This window comes from Nothobranchius furzeri, chromosome 5 (assembly GCF_043380555.1).
Source record: "Nothobranchius furzeri strain GRZ-AD chromosome 5, NfurGRZ-RIMD1, whole genome shotgun sequence".
Classification (NCBI taxonomy): domain Eukaryota; kingdom Metazoa; phylum Chordata; class Actinopteri; order Cyprinodontiformes; family Nothobranchiidae; genus Nothobranchius; species Nothobranchius furzeri.
The window spans coordinates 555034-574302 of NC_091745.1; the positions used below are offsets into that span (position 1 = coordinate 555034).

The 19269-nt window shown below is 42.2% G+C and overlaps 1 protein-coding gene across 1 annotated transcript; it reads right to left on the reverse strand.

Moving 5' to 3' along the window:
* Positions 1-3916: 3916 nt before the first annotated feature.
* Positions 3917-18841, reverse strand: ccdc137 (coiled-coil domain containing 137). The gene is made up of 6 exons (XM_015948379.3): positions 18645-18841; positions 18326-18471; positions 18020-18245; positions 11425-11507; positions 4487-4566; positions 3917-4400 (listed from the first exon to the last, which is right to left on the reverse strand). The coding sequence occupies exons 1-6, from the start codon at positions 18713-18715 to the stop codon at positions 4233-4235; spliced, it is 774 nt and encodes a 257-aa protein (XP_015803865.1). The 5' UTR covers positions 18716-18841; the 3' UTR covers positions 3917-4232.
* Between the last annotated feature and the right edge of the window lie 428 nt (positions 18842-19269).

Consider the following 19269-nt stretch of genomic DNA (forward strand, 5'->3'; position numbering starts at 1 on the left):
TTTGTTGATGTTTATAACTAGAGAGTTATTTAAAAACCTCATCAGACCCCAGCATGCAAGCACACAATACCCTGGTACGAGTTGCTCCCGGTGGTCCGGAGGGGTGTGGCCAGAGTGATGGGGTCACCGGACGTCGAAACCATGATACTCAGAGATTAGTAGCTTCCTCTGAGTTCAGCTTCCCCGGCCATGAGATGCAACTCGGGGTCTGCAGATTAGATGTCTCAGGTGTGACGTAGCTCTGAAAAGAGCTGTTGTGTCTGTGATCACTTGCAACGTCACAGAAAGGCTTTTGACTTAAGGTCAAAGGAGATAGTTTCAAGAGGCTTCTTTCCCGATTCGGCCAAATCTGGAGTCAGCTGGAAACTGGATTAATCGGGAAGTAATTCTTGTTTTAATAAACTACAATGTTATGAGTTCTGGCCAAGTTTGGCAAATCAAAATCTGACACATCTGAGTATTTATCAACATCCCTCTCAGAAAGCCACGCCTTCTTCAGATACAAAAGTTTTAACACTTTGTGAATGAAAATGTTCAAAACTCTTATTAAGGTTGATATTCACCTCACACGAGTATCTTATTGTAATGTGTAAACAATGATTAACTTGTTAAATCAACACAAACTGATCATAAGATCTGAAATGGATCATTGTGAGAGCAACATTCATTTTAAATTCACTGATTTAAGCACAGATTATTCAAACATTTGATTTAAACATCTTGTTCATTTATCACATATGAATATTTAACTTATAACTTGTAAGGTCCTGTAGGCTTCGAGTAGATTGTGTAAAAGCCTGGCTGCTGCATTCCTCACTGAGTGCAAGAACCTTGGGAGAGTGTTTGTGTCAATGTCGGCTCCAGAATTTTTTTTCTGCAGGTGCTATGAAGGAAGTGGTCATGCGTACCTATTGTTCTCTAAAACACCTTCAACACTAGCAGATACACATCATGGATGCACAAAACCTCAACAACACCTGAAACAATCATTAATACACATCATAAACATATGAACAATCGCTGACTTTTCCATGAAATCATAAACACATACAGCCACACAGAAAATCATCCATACTGTTGCAAGGTTAGCTAACGTTAGAGTTAGCATTTCCAGCAGCAAAACCCTCGACTGCTGTGGCGGTTGAGGGTTGACTCTGTTCTTCCAGATCCATAGGTTTTTGTGGGTCTGAGATCACTTCCAAAGATTCATTTGTTTCTGACTGAACCTGTGGAAATTTGGGCAACAAAAACCGATCCATTTTACCACTAGCTCTACCTTTCACTCATTCGCAGGTGGACAATGAGGTCAGAGGTTAACATCAATTTCCTGTTATGGTTTAAGTTTTTACTATCTATATGATAATTTACTGATAATTTTTGTTTTGTATATTAAATATCTGGCAAACTGTCCGGCGCCTCAGGAGAGGAAGGCAGCAACTCGCTCACACTGTTTACAGTGGGCATGGGGAGCTGCTGACGTCAACTGGGGCAATAGTCGGACGGTGGAAGGAATACTTTGAGGAGCTCCTCAATCCCACCTACGTGCATTCTGAGGAGGAACCAGAGCCGGGAGGCCTGGGGATGGACTGTCCAATCTTGGTGGCAGAAGTTGCTGAGATAGTCAAACAACTACACAGCGGCAGAGCCCCGGGGGTGGATGAGGTTCATCCTGGGTATCTCAAGGCTATGGATGTGGTAGGGCTGTCATGGTTGACACGTCTCTGCAACATTGCGTGGTCATCGGGGGCAGTTCCTGTGGAGTGGCAGACCGGGGTGGTGGTCCCCATCTTTAAGAAGGGTGACCTGAGGGTGTGTTCCAACTATAGGGGGATCACACTCCTCAGCCTCCCTGGAAAGGTCTACTCCAAGGTACTGGAGAGGAGGGTCCGATCGATAGTTGAATCTCAGATAGAGGAGGAGCAATGTGGTTTTTGCCCTGGCCATGGAACTGTGGACCAGCTCTATACCCTTGCAAGGGTGATGGAGGGGGCATGGGAGTTTGCCCAACCAGTCCACATGTGTTTTGTGGATCTGGAGAAGGCTTATGACCGTGTCCCCAGGGGCACCTTGTGGGGGACGCTCCAGGAGTATGGGGTGGGTGGCTTTCTGTTAAGGGCCATTCAGTCCCTTTACCAGAGGAGCGTGAGTTTGGTCCGCATAGCCGGTAGTAAGTCGGACCTGTTCCCAGTGAGGGTTGGACTCCGCCAGGGCTGCCCTTTGTCACCGGTTCTGTTCATCTCTTTTATGGACAGAATTTCTAGACGTAGCCGTGGTGTGGAGTGTGTCGAGTTTGGTGGCAGGAGAATCTTTTTGCGGATGATGTGGTCCTCCTAGCTTCATCCAGCTCTGATCTTCAGCTCTTGCTGGGTAGGTTTGCGGCAGAGTGTGAAGCGGCTGGGATGAGGATCAGCACCTCCAAATCTGAGACCATGGTTCTCGACCGGAAAAGGGTGGCTTGCCACCTCCGGGTCGGGGGAGAGGTCCTACCTCAAGTGGAGGAGTTTAAGTATCTCGGGGTCTTGTTCACGAGTGAGGGTAGGAGGGATCGGGAGATCGACAGGTGGATTGGTTCGGCATCTGCAGTGATGCGGACGCTGAGCCGATCTGTCGTGGTGAAGAGGGAGCTGAGCCAGAAGGCAAAGCTCTCAATTTACCAGTCGATCTACGTCCCAATCCTCACCTATGGTCATGAGCTTTGGGTAATGACCGAAAGAACGAGATCGCGGATACAAGCGGCCAAAATGAGTTTACTCCATAGGGTGACCGGGCTCAGCCTTAGAGATAGGGTGAGGAGCTTGGACAATGTTCGGGAGGGACTCGGAGTAGAACCGCTGCTCCTCTGGATCGAAAGGAGTCAGTTGAGGTGGTTTGGGCATCTGGTCAGGATGCCTCCTGGACTCCTCCCCGGGGAGGTGTTGCAGGCATGTCCTGCCGGCAGGAGGCCCTCGGGTCGACCCAGGACACGTTGGAGAGGTTACATCTCCAATCTGGTCCGGGAACGCCTTGGGGTCCTGCCGGAGGAGCTGGTGGAGAAGGCCGGGGAGAGGACGGTCTGGAGCTCCCTAGTTGGGATGCTGCCTCCGCGACCCGGACCCGGATAAGCGGAGGAAGACGACGACGACATTAAAAATCACATCTACACATTAAATTAAAATTAAATTGAAAATAAATAAATAAATCTAATATTTACCATGAAAGGTTATGATGCGTCAATTAGATGGTGAAAAATAGACCCTTTTGTACTTTAAATGCTGAGTTGTCCATCGACAGACCAGACTTCATCGTGGGTACTACTCATTTGGCTCCTCACAGTACAAATGAGCAAAATATGGACTTCTCTGCTTCATTATTTTTTTCATCCTATTTTCATACACAGTTGCTTTTACAATTACAGTATGTTTATTATTGTTGTGATTCTCCAAGTGAAATCATTCCTTCTATATTCATTGTATAATAACCATGTTCTGATGAAAAAAAAACTGGTTTATACATTTTTAGGTTTGTAATTCTAACGTTGCCCTAATTCTTCTCCACTATATTATATATTACTATATTATATTATCTTGCTTTGGAACACAGATTTTATAATGGTATATCTGATTTTTTTAATGCTGTTTTATTTTTACTCATTGTTGTATCCTCTATTTTCATCAATTTGGTCAGCTGTCATGCCATTTTAAAATGTGCTATAGAAAAAAACTTGGTATGGTATAGTGTGGTACTTTGTTAAAGTAGTTCAGAATTGTAAAAACACAAGATAGTATTTCATGGTTGTTATACATATAAACTTTAGTTTGCTATCACTATCTGGCAACCCACAGAAACTGAAATTGCAGTAACCAAATCTGGCCCACAAAAGGAAATCTTTGCATGTTGTGATATACGGGTTTACAAATACACTCACATACAGGCATCGTTATTGAAATAAGGATGTGTAATGTCTGATAATGACACAATCACTACAAGAATGTGCGCGTGGCATGCACGCACGTGCATTTAGGGATGAACAGTCTTTCAACAACAGTTCACTGTTCTTGTTTCAGCCAAACATAAGGTTGGCAAATGAATGCTGCCAATCATTTGATACATGTACACAGATGAAAATATGCTTTTTACCACATGACAATTGCACATGCAATCTTCAAGGGATCATCTCATCGGTTTCTGCACATCTCAGCCTGCTGAAGTCACTGACACAGACTTTTGTTGGGAGTTCAGCCTCAAATTATGAGTTATTCCCAGATTCTCTGCTTTTGCTTCTGTTTCTTCAGCTGGCGGTAGGTCTCGACCACACGTTGCCTTTCTTCTTCTATGAGCCTCTGTCTGGCCATGGATGGTTTACCTTTGGAGGCTACAGAGTGACCCAGTAGAGAGTTAAGCAGAAGCTCCTTTGACGCCTTCTGGATTGGAAAAGTAGAAAACACAGTTTACCACTTAACTGTAAAATGTTTAAAGCAACCAAGCAACAGGTGCTCAAGAGAGTTACCTTATAATTGGTTTGAGCTTTTATAGGTTTGATACTTAGCGATGGAGGAGCCATAGTCACTTCACCAAAGGGAACATTATCTAGAAATAAAAACACATTGGTTAAGCATCTAAAATAGTTTTCGATTTCCAAGCGTTGCACATTTTATCTGCATATATTAAATGCTTGAAGTAACTTAAAAAATCCTAAAGGATCTGTCCAAAATCAGGGGCTGCATCCTTCCGAGCACTGCTCAATTTGAGCCGGATCCTGTCGGAACAAGATCTGGGAACTATTTTATTTTGAAAGGTCCGTTCCGGCAACTGTGGGCGCAATTTTAATGACTTGTTTTAGTAATATGGCATGCTAGTGATCTCTCTCTCCCTCTCTCTGCGTTGCGCACAGCCAGTCATACCCGCGGAGAAAAAGAACAAACTACACCTACAGCTAAACTTCCAACCTTAACACTGTCAGCAATAAACGCAGCAAAGCATAAATTATCTACAGTTATCCAATAGTGAAGCAAAACTAAACTTTCACGAGAAAAAAAAACCAATTCAATAAACCAGGAAAGCGGGTAGAAATGCTATTTCTATTTTTACACTTTTCACTTCAGTTGTGTTATCACAAGTGTATTTATTTATTTACGTATTTAGTTTGTATTTGACTAAAAATAACTTCAGCTTTAATAATTTTTGAGAAAATCTGTTTTCAATCGATTGTAAAAATAATAAAACAATTACTTGAAGGTTTTGCATTAAATGTAATTTAAAGAACATTAAATTCTCTTTAAAAGGGTTTCAATAATTTTGGAAGTATTTGTACATTTATTACAAAATAGCTTAACTCAATGAAAAACTAACATTGCTGCTTAGGCTCCAGGCAGGGCACAGGATAAGGGACTGAACAGGAACAGGTTAGCTGCTCCTGTGTGCTCTAAAATTTATATTACTGATCCATTCTAAAAAACGTCAAATAATTCACACAACGTAGATTTATATTTCATTACCTGAACATATATGATTAGTTAATAAACAAAATGTTTAGATTTTCAGAATGTCACTATTTTCCTCGTCATTTTTAAAAACTATTAATACATTTTTTATGCATGGATGTATGTATGTACAGAGAAATCAACTTGTCAATACAATGCATGTTCTTAAAGTAACTATAGCATTTTTAACATAAGCAAATTGACACATGGAAAGTATCAGTATGAATAAATCATATGGTGGTAGCTCTTCAGTACTTTCATTGTGTAAAAGTAGCTCACGAGTCAAAAAGGTTGTAGACCCCTAGGATAAATAAACAAATAGTAAAAATAAAAAGAATTTCTTTTTATATTTTTAACAGTTTACAAATAAAGAGACATAAAAACAGGTTGGGGTCAAATAAGGTGAAGGAACTATATATTTATTTAAAGGGTTAAGGTTAGGTTTATTTTAAAATAACTAAAAACAAGTTAAGCTTTAAAAACTCAACCAATTATCAATAAAATAAAATAAATATCAACAAATAACATGAAATTAAATTTTTGGCCTAGTTTTATATTTAGTTTGAACTCTTGTCTCATTTCAGAAATGAAATGCAGTTGAAATATTAAAACTATAAAAAATGCAGTCACTAATTTGCATAATAATAATAATAATGCCAAAGGACTGTGGGCTGAATTAAGATTGCTACCTAGCTGATGGATCACCTTAACTAACTTACCCTTCCACTACCTGTCCTTTGGGGACATTTATTATCTACTTTTGTCCATTGCGTCTCTGAGGAAGAGCAGATAAATAGTTTTGAAGAACAAGCCCGCAGCTGAAGCCTTGGGCCCGGTTCAGATGAACAGAACACCGCAGTTGACCTCATGGAACACTGACTGAACCTGGCACCCACTCACACTGAGACTTTGATTTTGGAGGTGAACAAAAAAAAAAAAAAAAAAGATTTCATGTGCTGCTGCTTAAAAACTGAGAACTAAAACTACAAATGTGGGTGGTGTTGCTATTTTAGTGGTTTACTCACTGGTATCTAACCTTTGTAAATGTATACACCTGTACCCACATTGTGTGACCAACATTAGGGTTGGGCATCATTTGATTTTGAACGATTCAGATTCCGATTCCAATTCCAACTCCAATTCCTCGTTTCGATTCCGGTTCCCATGGATTCAGATTCTTTGAAGACATGACATTTTACATGAGCCAGCTAACCACAGGTCCTACTTGATGAAATAATCTTATCGTCAACATGAATTTTAACTCGATGAACAACAACATCACCTTCATTTTGACAAAAACATGTTTTGGAGACAAAAAGAAGACGACTTGCAGCACAACCAGTGTGTTTGTTTCTGACCACGACCAAAGTCTGGAAGCAGCCTCTGGGATGAGAGGCTAAATGTCTCCAACACATCCAGAAACGTCCAGCTGTTTCCAGCTAAAACTCTCAGGATGATCATGTCCAGGATGCCTGAGAACTACACCTCCATGCTGCAGCAGCTTCAGTCACAACAGGAAGTGATACTTAGATTGTTACTGACAGCAGCTACATTTAACTGATTTTAAACATTAAAACTCAACAGAAATAGTTAAAAAAGGAAATTAAAATGTTCGCAACTTTGTGTGTGATTTATTATTATTATTATTATTATTATTATTATTATTTGTGGCAGAAGCTGGTGTGGTCCACCACAGAGAAGCTGCTCTAGCATGATGACTTTAATTATTCTACAGGTTATTGTTCAGACTTATGACGCTCACGTGTCTGACTGCTGACGCTCCGTGTGTGTTTTTATTTCTGCAGAGACAAACTCACCTCACACCGTCCAGCGTTTGTTCTTTAAAGCTTCTGTTAAATCCACCGTGTTGACGTATTTTAACAAGCTTCCTCTACGCTGCAGGAGTTAAAGTTTACATCACGGAGTAAAGATTCGGCAGACGCGTTTGTTTATATCTGGCCGCTGCGCGCCGGGTGGGGGGGGCTCGTGCTGCACACAGACAGCTGGTGTGATCAGCTCTGAAAAGCGTTGATCACTATTTGCAGATCACGTTTATTTATTATGGAGATCGGCCGTGGATTCCTCTTCCGTCGGCATACTAGGAATCGAAATAAAAAATGTTGAGCGATTCCGGGAAAAAGGAACAGTTGGAACCGGTTCCAATCGATGCTCGATGCCCAACCCTAACAACAACAAATGTTATAAGATGTGTTGAGGAAGCTGAGCAAAGCAGAGACGGGAAATACTCATAAGAGCAGGGGCAGTATTAGGGGTGAAATGGGAATGATGAATATATGACAAATGTGTTGTGATTGGAGCTTTTGGAGATGACTTGGAAGCTTCCGAAAAATGTTGGTATCAAAGCAACAACGATACAAAAATTATCAGCTCTCTTAGCTGAGAGCCTCTCGTTCAGATAAAAGTCCTTAAAGGAGGGGTCAGCTAGATTGCGGCGCAGACACACAGGTGTTGCGGGTAGTTACACAATTTCTCCCCCAATCAGAGGACTCTAGACCTTTTACGCTGTGGCTCCGCCCAGACCAAAAGTCTCTGGACCCACAACAGAAGGGGTCCCGCTCTGGCCCGGTCCGGGTAGATTTCCTGGACTGGTTCAACAATCGAAACAAAATATTTAGCGACCTGATCCTTCACATTCCATGCCAGTTTGGTTGGTGGAAAAGACCTATAAGAGGTGAGGATGGAGGTCAGGGACATTCAACTGGGACAGTTCGACTTGGAGGAGGTCTGGGAGGACTGTGTTGAAGGCAGAGCTGACCATTATTGGAGGTGTGAGACATGCTTGATGGCTCATGAAAACGACAATAGAAGTTGTTTAAATTGCTGGCCAGGAGCAGATTATCAGTTAAGGTAGGGGATTCGGGTTTGTAGCAGTTTTTTTTTTTCGGGAAGTCATTCCAAACAGAGGCTGTGTCGTTCTCCGATACCTGCTGCTGTATATCGTCATAGTACTGTTGCTCAGCTATCACCACTTATGTTTATGTTTATGTGTTTAGCAGACGCTTTTGTCCAAAACGACTTACAAGTGATAATCGGCATGTTGCCCTTGAGGCTAACAACAACAACAAACAATTTCCAGTCAGTCGTAGGTGGCAGTGAGGCAGCATGATGAATCATGGAGAGGAGGGAACAAGGAGTCGACAGTAGAGAGGGGGGGACGGGTGCAGGGAGGGTGCTAGTTAAGAAGATGCTCTCTGAAGAGCAGGGTCTTCAGGAGTTTCTTGAAAATCGAAAAGGAAGCTCCTGTTCTGGTAGTGCTTGGTAGGTCATTCCACATTTGTGGAACGATGCATGAGAAGAGTCTGGATTGTCCTGAGCGTGGTGTAGGCACTGCTAGCCGACCATCCTGTGATGACCGGAGCGGCCGGGCCGAGACGTAAGCCTTTGCAAGAGGATTCAGGTAGATGGGAGCCGTACCATCTCGGACTTTGTATGCTAGTGTTAGCTATTTGAATTTGATGCGTGCTGCTAGCGGTAGCCAGTGGAGCTCAATGAACAGAGGGGTGACGTGTGCTCTTTTTGGCTGATTGAAGACCAGACGTGCCGCTGCGTTCTGGACCATTTGAAGAGGTCTCACAGTACAGCCTGGAAGACCAGTTAGAAGGGCGTTGCAGTAATCGAGGTGGGAGATGACAGTAGATTGCACCAGGAGCTGGGTGGCATGTTGTGTTAGGTATGGTCTGATCTTTTGTATGTTGTACAGCGCAAAGCGACATGAGCGAGCAACAGAGGCAACATGATCTTTAAAGGTCAGGTGTTCATCAATCACAACACCCAGACGTCGAACTGCCTTTGAAGGAGCCAGAGATAGGAAGTCTTTTTGGATTGAGATATTGTGCTGTATGGATGGTTTTGCTGGGATGACAAGTAGTTCAGTTTTTGAGAGGTTGAGTTGGAGATGGTGGGATTTTATCTATTTTGTTATGTCAGAGAGACAGTTAAGATATTCGTGCAGACAGTGTGGTCGTCCGGTGGAAATGACAGATAGACCTGGGTGTCGTCTGCATAGCAGTGGTAGAGGAAGCCATGTGATCGAATGATCTCACCCAGTGAGGTGGTTTATATGGCAAAGAGGTCCTAGTACAAACCCCTGGGGGACTCCTGTGGCAAGATGGTGCATCAGCTTCCCTGCTGAACCTGTACTTTGCATCTCTGTAGAAGTCCTTGTCCCCACTTTTAAAAGCTGCTCTCTTTTCTAACCATAGCTGTTTGAGTTTTGGAGTAAACCAGGTTTGTCACCATTATAGCTCATCCTGGTGTGTGATGGTATGATGATGTCCTGGCAGAAGTGGACTTAGGAGGTTACGGTACCTGTGAACTCATGTAAACGGTCAGAGGCAGCCTTCATCAACTCCCAGACTGTGGTCTCTAAACGTGCAGAGCTCATCTTCAGCCTCGTTGCTCCAATGTCTTGACTTCACAACAGGCTTGGAGAGTTTTAGCCTTTGTTAGTACGCAGGGTTCAGATGGATGGTCACGTGGTCAGAAAGTCCGAGCGCAGGGCAAAGTACTGCTTTATGGTCACCTGTTATCATGCTGTAACAGTGGTCCAGAGTTTGCTCCTCTCTATACTGTTTATATTTGGGAAGTTCCTGGCTCAGACTGGCTTTGTTAAAATCTCCCAGAACAATGATGAGGGAGTCCAGTACATCCGCTCCATGCACAAGATCTGTTCCGCGAGTATGCGCCAAGCCTCGTGCACATCTGCATCTGGCAGGATGTAAATGGCTACTAAAATTATCCAAAAGGATTCAAAAGAAGGCAACTGGACTTCTTTGGTTTCTTGAAGATGTTTTGCTTCTCATCAGAGGAGCTTTGTCAATTGACGAGAAGCGAAACGTCTTCAAGAAACATGCTGGTGAAGGACTTGAAGCAGTTAACGGTTAAGGGGAGTCAATAGCCGGTTAATGACATTTTGAAAATTGTGCAACCCTAGGGTGCTTCTTTTACTCCTCTCTCAAACCATCTATCTTCTCTGTCCAGAATATGTACTTAGTCATGTTTAAAAGTGTGTCCCTTGTCCTTCAGGTGTAGGTGGACTGCAGAGTCTTGACCTGAAGAGGTGGCTCTCCTGTGTTGTGCCATGCACTTGTGTAATTGTTGCTTAGTTTCCCCGATGTAAAGATCTGGACAGTCTTCACTACACTGGACTGCATAAACACCACCGCTGAGCTTCTGATTGGGTGTTTTGTCTTTTGGATGGACCAATTTCAGTCTGAAGATGTTGTTGGGTTTAAAGTTTACCAGGATGTTGTGTTTGGAGAAGATTCTTCTAAGTTTCTCTTGTAAAATAACAATAGACAACTATAATAGACAACTTATAAGCTTGACTCTCCCATATTCCAGTTAGAATTGACAAAGCTCCTCGGATGAGAAGCAAAACGTCTTCAAGAAACCAAAGAAGTCCAGTTGCCTTCATTTGAACCCTTTAAATTACCATGATTTGGATGACTGAGAACCTTCACCAGCATATTGCGGCTAGAATGAATGAAGCAAACTGTAGTGGAGAGTATAACTGTTTACAGTTCATAAAAAGATACTCCAGAGAGGGAGAGCAATGCTGGGCAATCCCTGAAACATCTGTAAACCAACCATTATTAATGTTAAAACACACACCTCCAACGGTGGTCTTGCCAGAGTGAGCCACTTGCTGATTGAGGCGGAGGAGATCTAACTCCTCCAGCTGGACCACGCAGACCGGGGTGTCCCCACAGAGCCATGTTTCAATGTAGCATAAGACACAAGATGAGGAAAAGTCTTAACAGGTTTCTGTACAGCCTGATAAGCAGCGACACAGGTGACTCAACCACTGAATCAAGTGTTTTGGAGCAGAGAAACCATTAAAATGTGCTGGATACCGGCCCCCCAGGACCAGAATTTAATAGCCGTTTTAGAGCATAGAAGCATCCAAGTTCAGGTTTAACCTGAAGGCCCAGATAGTTCTTACCTAAAAACATCTCTTTCTCCATTTTGGCTTCCTGTCTGTCGAGCTTTTTCTGCTGCAGCCTGTTCAGTCGCAGTTTATCATGCCTGTAATCAAAAGCATTTAGTACAGCTCAAAACACAGCAAAATATTTTATAGTACATTTAGGCTGAAAGGTGAACTGAGAAACTATGTAAACAAACTTGAATTGAGTTGAATAGAAAATGTGTTTAGAAATTGAATCGTATTCAGACCTGCCGTGGTCACTTGGTTTGTTTCATAAAGTAAACTCTCTAAGTAGCGCTGTTTTATCACAATCATTGTATAAATTTGGAACTAGTTTGTTTTGAGTGTAATGAGAAAGTAGTTATTCGGCTGTCACGTGATCCTTTAAAATGAATGCGGTGCACACATTTAGTTAACAGATTCTAGCATGCTCCAAAAAAGCTCCACAGAAAACACTAAAGTTGCGATCAAGCCCACCATTTCCTTGTGCTTCCTTCCCTTTGCATAAATTACAGAAAAAGCTGGGATTACTGTTCAAGGAAAACATCAGAAAGCACATTTAGTACAGAAACATCTACTGCTGGTAGGTAACACACTCTGGCTCATATACACGCAGAAATTTAAATGTGAGAAAAACATATTTGCTCTCATCATTTTGCTTGACCGAACATTCTGTTTTAAACTGAAGGCGAGTTGCAGAAAGCTGCTGAGACAAAGTCAGATGATGGCATTCTATTGCACATTAAGGATTATGTCTCTGGGGGTTCAATACCACGACTGATATGACACTACACCACGTCTTGATGAGGTATACAACAACTACAACAGACAAATAAAAGTGAGTTATGTAATATTAGCATCAATGCATTTGTATTCACAATTTTCCTTCATGTATTTCATTAAGCAATTATTATATTTTCTGTCTGAATTTTGTTTTCAGAAATGAGCCTAGCTTTGATTTTGGGTACAATATTTTCTGCGAGAGCATCATCTGCCAGATCGTGAACCAGGAGGTGCTAAAAATTAACCAGCTCACAAGGTCTTTTTCTGATCTGGTAAAACAACACAAAGGTCTTGATGCTTCACAGTACCGGTAACTGCTATAGGTTCTGCAACAGACTATTGCAGTATTTTTAAATGCATCCAATTAAATAGTTTGACATCTACATATTTTCAATTCAGTATCCTTTTATTCTTTATTCTTGTTGTGACTATACTTAACTATAGAAATGCCATAATTTCCCCAAACTACCTTAATAAAGTGTAGCGTCACCGAAGGTCCTCTAATTTGTGGCAAAGGGCGCATTTACCCAGCTGGGACAAACAGTATTTTTAAATCCACAGATTAACCCAAGGAGCCACGATGTCTGCAAGATCATATTCCCTCTGGGATTAATAAAGTATTTTTGAATTGAATTGAATATCCATATCAGCTGCTGTTCCATCCCAGGAGGAGGCCACTTCAAGTCACGATGATAATAATTAGATCAGGGGCGGCGTTAGGCCCGGCTACTCGGGCTGAAGCCCCGGATGTTTCATAGAAAGCCCCGGATCTAAATCGCGGAAGTAACATGCAGTACCAAAGTCCAACAGGGAGGGAGCAGCTGGCAGTAGTTTGTATACACGCTGCCTGAGCCTCCACCACTGAAGAAGAAGCCCTTCAGCAGCCGGCTTCTTCTACACTCTCTGCCTGAAACGCATGAGTGAAGATGGACATAAGGACGTTTTTTTGACCAAAAGTACAACGACAGAACCCCAGCTTTGATGAGACTGGTGCTGACTCAGGTTTGTGAGTCTTATTAGAAAATATTTGTTGTGCTGCTGGTTTGCCTAAAGTTAGCTTATCAGGTAAAGTTGTTGGAGAAAGAACGGGAATATTTACTATCATCTCACACTAAACACTAACAGGAACTATACTCTGCCCTGAATATGCTTCATATGTAGCTTCAGATTAAAAATTATGTGGTACAAGACAAATATATATGATGTTGACTAGTGCGTGTCACGTGTGTGTGTGCGTGTGTTAAGCCCCGGATGTTCTTCAGTCCTTAATCCGCCCCTGAATTAGATAATAATTATAAAACTGATTGATTTTATTACTGTTTAACATAATCTCATAAATGATCACTTGGTTCAGTATAAAGGTATTTTAATTACATGAAATGGATTATTATGCTTTGGGTATAATAATGATTAATTATAATAATGATTATGATGACAGTAAAAGATGTGTTCAGCATATCAGAAGGTCAGTTCACCTTATCCAGCTAACACAGAGTCCAGATAAACGATAACTGCAACACATGTTTTGACGCATGATCAAAGCTTTCTTCCGGAGAGAGTGGGAGTGTCCTGTGAGCTTGGTAAAACTAACCATCACCAGCTTCAGAACCAGTTCTTGAATCAACACCACGGAGGAAAGGGGAACGGCCGTCCCTAAACCTCCACCTGCTGGTCCAGTCATGCCGAAAAGAATAGCTAAAGAATAAACGAAACTGTAACCAGCTAGGGTTGTCACGGTAACCGGTGTAGCGGTAAACCCCAGTAAAAAAGTTGACAATAATAATAACAGTCTTGGTTTTAAAAATAAATATTATCTCGGTGGGTTACCGTGGCTGCGGTGTAGGCGCGCTGACCCTTATCAGCCACCGTATCATCTGCTGAAGTTACCGGCGGCACATGAGCACTTTGTTGTTTACAACCAAAACTTTCTTGAAGCTGAAGCTGAAATAATGGCCAAAAGAGGAGCCGGCACCGCTCAGTACATTTATTATCCCTCAAAGAAGACAAAGTGGGAAGTACGGGCATCTTTTGGATATCTGAAGAATGCCAAGGGACAGCTGATAGAAGACGGCTATCCTGTTTGCAGCACGTGCAGAAAAAGTGTCTGTGAAAGGCAGCAACGCTTCAAATCTCATGACACATCTGCGTGGCCATCACCCACAACTACAGTCAACGCAAGGCAAGCTAACGTTAGCGTTTTAGCTAAAATGCGTGATCCGAGGATTTGGGTTGAGGGAGAACGCAACGAGTGGCTATATAAAGCAGCCGCAGCGCCGCTACCTGCATATAAACCGTGTCGCGGACACCGCCATGTTGAAATGACGCTATGCATTACAGGGCTCTCAGGGGCAGATAAGGGTTGGTCTCTCTCCGAGAATAATTATGAATTTAACAACGATTACTGCCTGATGACGTTTTCCCACATCTGCAAAGCTCACTGGAAGGACACAAACCGAGGACGATATTTTCCTGATATAGGGTTTATTACTCAAGTAAGGGTAAAAAAGTATCTGATTACAGTGCTTACCCTTGGAATTTTTCCAGCTGTGGCAGTGGGCCGGCCGGGGGGTGGTGGGGGGTGGGGGGGTTGATTTGATCTCATTTCAGAGAAAAAGTAGAACAGGTCAGATGCACCTAATAAATAAAATTACTAACAAACTCAGGAATCAGTTTCTTTGCTTCACTGTTCTGGTGCTGAGAATATCACTAATGCGGGTCAAAGGAGATCCACAGATGAATGCACCTCTTATTTATTATTTGGAGTCTACATTTACTGCAGCTGGCAGAGGCAGAGATTGTTTCTATTGATACACGGATTTACAGAATCATTTTAAATGTTAATAGGGGAAGACTGCAGGAGGGAGCGGTAAAATACAGGGGGTCCCCAGCAAAAACAAGAAACTACGAGTCTGATGAAACCCGCTGGTTTTCCATCAGGCAGTCACGGGGCAGCTCCAACGACCCAGTGGCTGTGCTGGGTCAATGTTATTCGAGCTCAGTCCGGCTCGGCCGTGAACGAGCCGAGGCGACGTCGTGCTCTGCTTAAGAAGAAGTGTTATTTTCCCGCTTCAGAAGAAGCGTCCAACGTGTTTTTACGCTTTCTCCGAGACATGTCACGTTGCTAAGTTGTTAGCGCCGCACGCTAACACGTCAATAGTGCAGCGTAGCCTGCTGGAGGTTTTAAGGGTTCAGATGAAAACACCCGACCTCTCACGCTGCTCACACATCGATCTTAAGTTGTCGCTGTTGCGCTCACGCCGTAATACAGTATTAGATGCGGTTAAAGTCAGACATGCAAAAATAAATTTTACATGAATAAGTGATGATTAGCCTGGTGGGGGGAGGAAACCCTGTCAAGATCGTCAGGAGGTGCACCTCCCATGGTTGCGGAGAAGGGGGGGGGGGGCATGGATGTCGCTGGAGGGGCAATTTTTTTTATGACAAAATACCGTGAGGTGATCAGTAAACAGTAAAAGGTTACTTGTATGCTCCACAGAAACACTACACAGTTGAAAAATGTTGGAGTTGCTGGATATTTTGCTCAGTTTTAAGGCTTTCTGAACCAAAAACCTCAGAAGCAACCAGCAATTCTGCCCCCTAGCCAATCAGTGGCCAAAATCCCGATGGCGGCCTGACTCAGCCTTGCCAGGTACCTTAACGGAGTAGGGACTAAAAATAGGGGGGAAAGTAGAGGGAAAACACTGGATGTTGACCTTGGGAACAACGATTGCATCTGTCTGAGTAGAGTAGGGCTGAAACGATTCCTCGAGTACCTCGAATAATTCGAGTACAAAAAATCCTCGAGTCAAATTCTCTGCCTCGAGGATTCGTTTAATTCATATTTAATTAGTTCATAGCTTTGCCATCGCCCGGGGTCATGTTTCACCCGGACCGAAATAAGTGACGCACATGCCCACTGGACTGAATGCACACGCGAGTAGCGAACGTAACTTAACTTTCTCTTAAGCCATGGCGGACAACGTGGACCCCGGTGGAGTTCTAAAAAGACACAAAATGTAAAAGTTGTGGGACCATTTTTCACGTCGTAAGGCGGAAAACGTACTCCAGTGTAAATACAGTAAAATGGATTTGGCCGACCACACCACATCCTCCATGCTGCAGCACCTGACCAGGAAACATCCACCTGTAAATGTCACTTCTGCAAGCGGACTCGGAGCCTCTACAAGATAATGCTTTTTAGCCTGTATTTCTAAATATTCTGCAGACACTGTGCGACTTTTTCGTTTGTAGCGCTCAGTTTCAGCTCACACCGTACGTCTGGTAGCAACACGTCGGACTTAAAATGTGCTAAAAAATAGCAGTTTTACACAACACGTCGGACTTTTTATTGTGTTACTGATGTCCGTTGTCCCTCGGGGTTTCTGCAGGAGGACACGGGTATTTATGAGAGTGGCGGAGGAAAACGAAAGAAAGTAAATAAATGTTTTGTGATCAGTATAATTTGACAAAACCACGGCTAACATGCTTTCGACAATCCTTGTTATTGTGTGAGAAAAAAGTGTAGAAATTAAAACGGACGTGTGTTAATAGGGAACAGCCGGCGAGCTGTTTGCGCATGCGCCGTGAGCGGTTCTGGTTCTGTTTGGGCCGCAGCGCTACTTCAACAGTTATCCTCCTAGTTTTTGTCTGGCTTGCAGGCTAGCAGATTCTCGCACGAGGGGAAAATCGGCTCAGGTTTACTTATGTTTTGCACAGGCGTTTGTTTACTGTGAAGTAAAGTTGAAGTGCTGAAGTTTTGAAAACTAATTTTGAATAAAACTTGAAGAATAACTGGCAATTGCTTTCTCATTTTAAGAGGTCTTTCATAATTATAACATGCTATTTGATATAATGGTTTACAAACACAAAAGGGTAATTTATTAGAGTACTTAATTAATCGAAAAAAAGATTCGATAGAGTACTCGATTACAAAAATATTCGATAGCTGCAGCCCTAGAGTAGAGCTCATGAAAAAAACACCTAAAAGGTCAGAACCACATGAACAGGGTTCACCTTGATTACGTTCTCAAAAAATCAAAAAGAATGTAATGCACATTTCTCTATTAAAACTTAAATGTAGAGAACAGTTATAACAACATCCTGTGCATGTGAGCTGTTTACCCTCTTCTCTGGCTAAACATTTGAAAACAGCATCAATGGAGAAGTTTTTCAAAGGTAGATGTGAGGTGAGAGTGGTGACTTGTGTTTCTGCACAGACAGATATAACTTTGATCTATTATTAAAACCCAAAACAGTTTAATGTTAATTATTGTATTATTTATTAACTAATTAATGTAACTTATTCCAGTTATGAACTCAATTATCAATATCTCTGGTCAAAAGACATCAGTTATTGATGCACTAAAACTGTGTGTTTTTGGTGTAGATATAAGTATACAACACACAAAGATGAGAATCAGTCCATAATTTCTTCTTTTCATTTTCAAATGAAAATCAAAACATTAAAAAAATTATTGACCTTTCCCTCCGATATCAAAGAAATAGAGAAGGCTTTGGTTAGTGATGACTTAAGACTTTCCAGCCCACTGGTTTTGCTCAAAATGTTGCTACTCTGAGCTTTATTCAGTGCTCATAGTGACTATTGCTGCTGGAGTCCACAACAATGTCTTCTGTGTTTTGATATTAGATAAAAAAAAAATAAACGACAATTTAATTCTATTTATTTTCTGATTTTTGAATTGAAGATTGAATAAACAAATAACACTGAGATGTAACCAAACATTTTTAGAATAGTTTAAATAGAAATACAGAAACTCATACTAACGTACGCGAGGATGAGATGTCATTTTTCAGTATATCATAAACTCACTCTCTCTTCTTCTCAGACTTGCCCTTTCCAGCAGGCAGCTCCTGCTTGCCTGCACCGAGCTCAGGATTTCTGTCCACTTGGTTCTTGGTGAGGAAGAGGACGTGTTTTGTCTCGGACTCCATGCGTTTAATGTAAGCACATTCACTTTCACCCCTCTGTCTCTTGAAGTAAGGGACAGGTATGTCTCCATTCAGTAGCCCATCTTGTTTATTGTGACGGGTGGTGGCTAGAGTCAGAGACACAGCACTTTAAACCAGTTTTGCAAAAACAATGTTTCCAGTGGTGTGTGGAGATCGTTCTACTCACCAGTTTTGAGCTTTTTGACTCCAAATGAGCCTTTTTTCACTTTGTCTTTGCTCTTTATGATCTCTCGAAGCCTGAAGGGGATGTGTTTAAGATGGTCCTCCGGTTTGACTTTCTTGGGATTTTCGTCTCTTTTTAGGGTCTGTTTACTAAAATATCACAGCACACTCGATTAAGAAACAAACAAAAGTGAGCGCTTCGACTTTTCATTACTTTGATACAAAGTCAATAACAACAACTCGTGTCGCAATGATAGAAGAGCTAAAGAACTAGCTAGCGCAGCAGTAGCACATGTTTCACAAGTTAGCTTCATTTTCGTCACCTCTGTTTCAGTCCTCCCCTTTCCACTCGTTTTTCTGGTTTGTTTGATTGATTTTTCCTGCTCTTCCCCATGGTACAGAGCTAAAGCCTCAAATCACTATCAAATGCCAACGCGTGTATTGATGGGAAAAACGAAGAGAGGCTTCGAGGCTTGTGTCGAGCAGGAAGGGGGCGTATCCAAACTCCGCTTCCGGGCTTTTTTCGTTTCACAGAAAACCACGTGACTGATCACAAACGAAGCCACGCCTGCCTGAGTCACGTGACTAATTCGTTTTCTGTGTTTGTTTCAAAATAAAAGCTACCTAACATCACGGTGATTTGTGGGTAGTTTTATTTTGGTGCATGTGTCTGTGTGGAGTTGCGATGTGAAAAGATCTTATTGACAGAGTTCATCCACGATTTCAGGATCACACCTGTCAACTCACGTTTTGGGCTTGAAACTGTTTCAATAACCATAAACTATATTCAAGGTTTGTGCCGTTCAGACTCGGGAAAAATCGTATTTGATGCACTTTTGCCTGCAATGACATACACATACACAATCTGTGAAGCATTTTAATGCATTGTAATGTTACCAAGTACCACTAAATGGCGCCACATCTAATGTCTTCTAGGCCTCGGCACAG

Excerpts from the sequence above, each read along its gene's own strand:
- ccdc137 (XM_015948379.3), bottom strand. The coding sequence starts at position 18,715 with ATGGGGAAGAGCAGGAAAAATCAATCAAACAAACCAGAAAAACGAGTG. Across the intron at positions 18,472-18,644 it reads AGGGGAGGACTGAAACAGAG|TAAACAGACCCTAAAAAGAG; the intron begins GTGACGAAAATG and ends GTGATATTTTAG. Across the intron at positions 4,567-11,424 it reads GGAGAAAGAGATGTTTTTAG|ATAATGTTCCCTTTGGTGAA; the intron begins GTAAGAACTATC and ends TTTTATTTCTAG.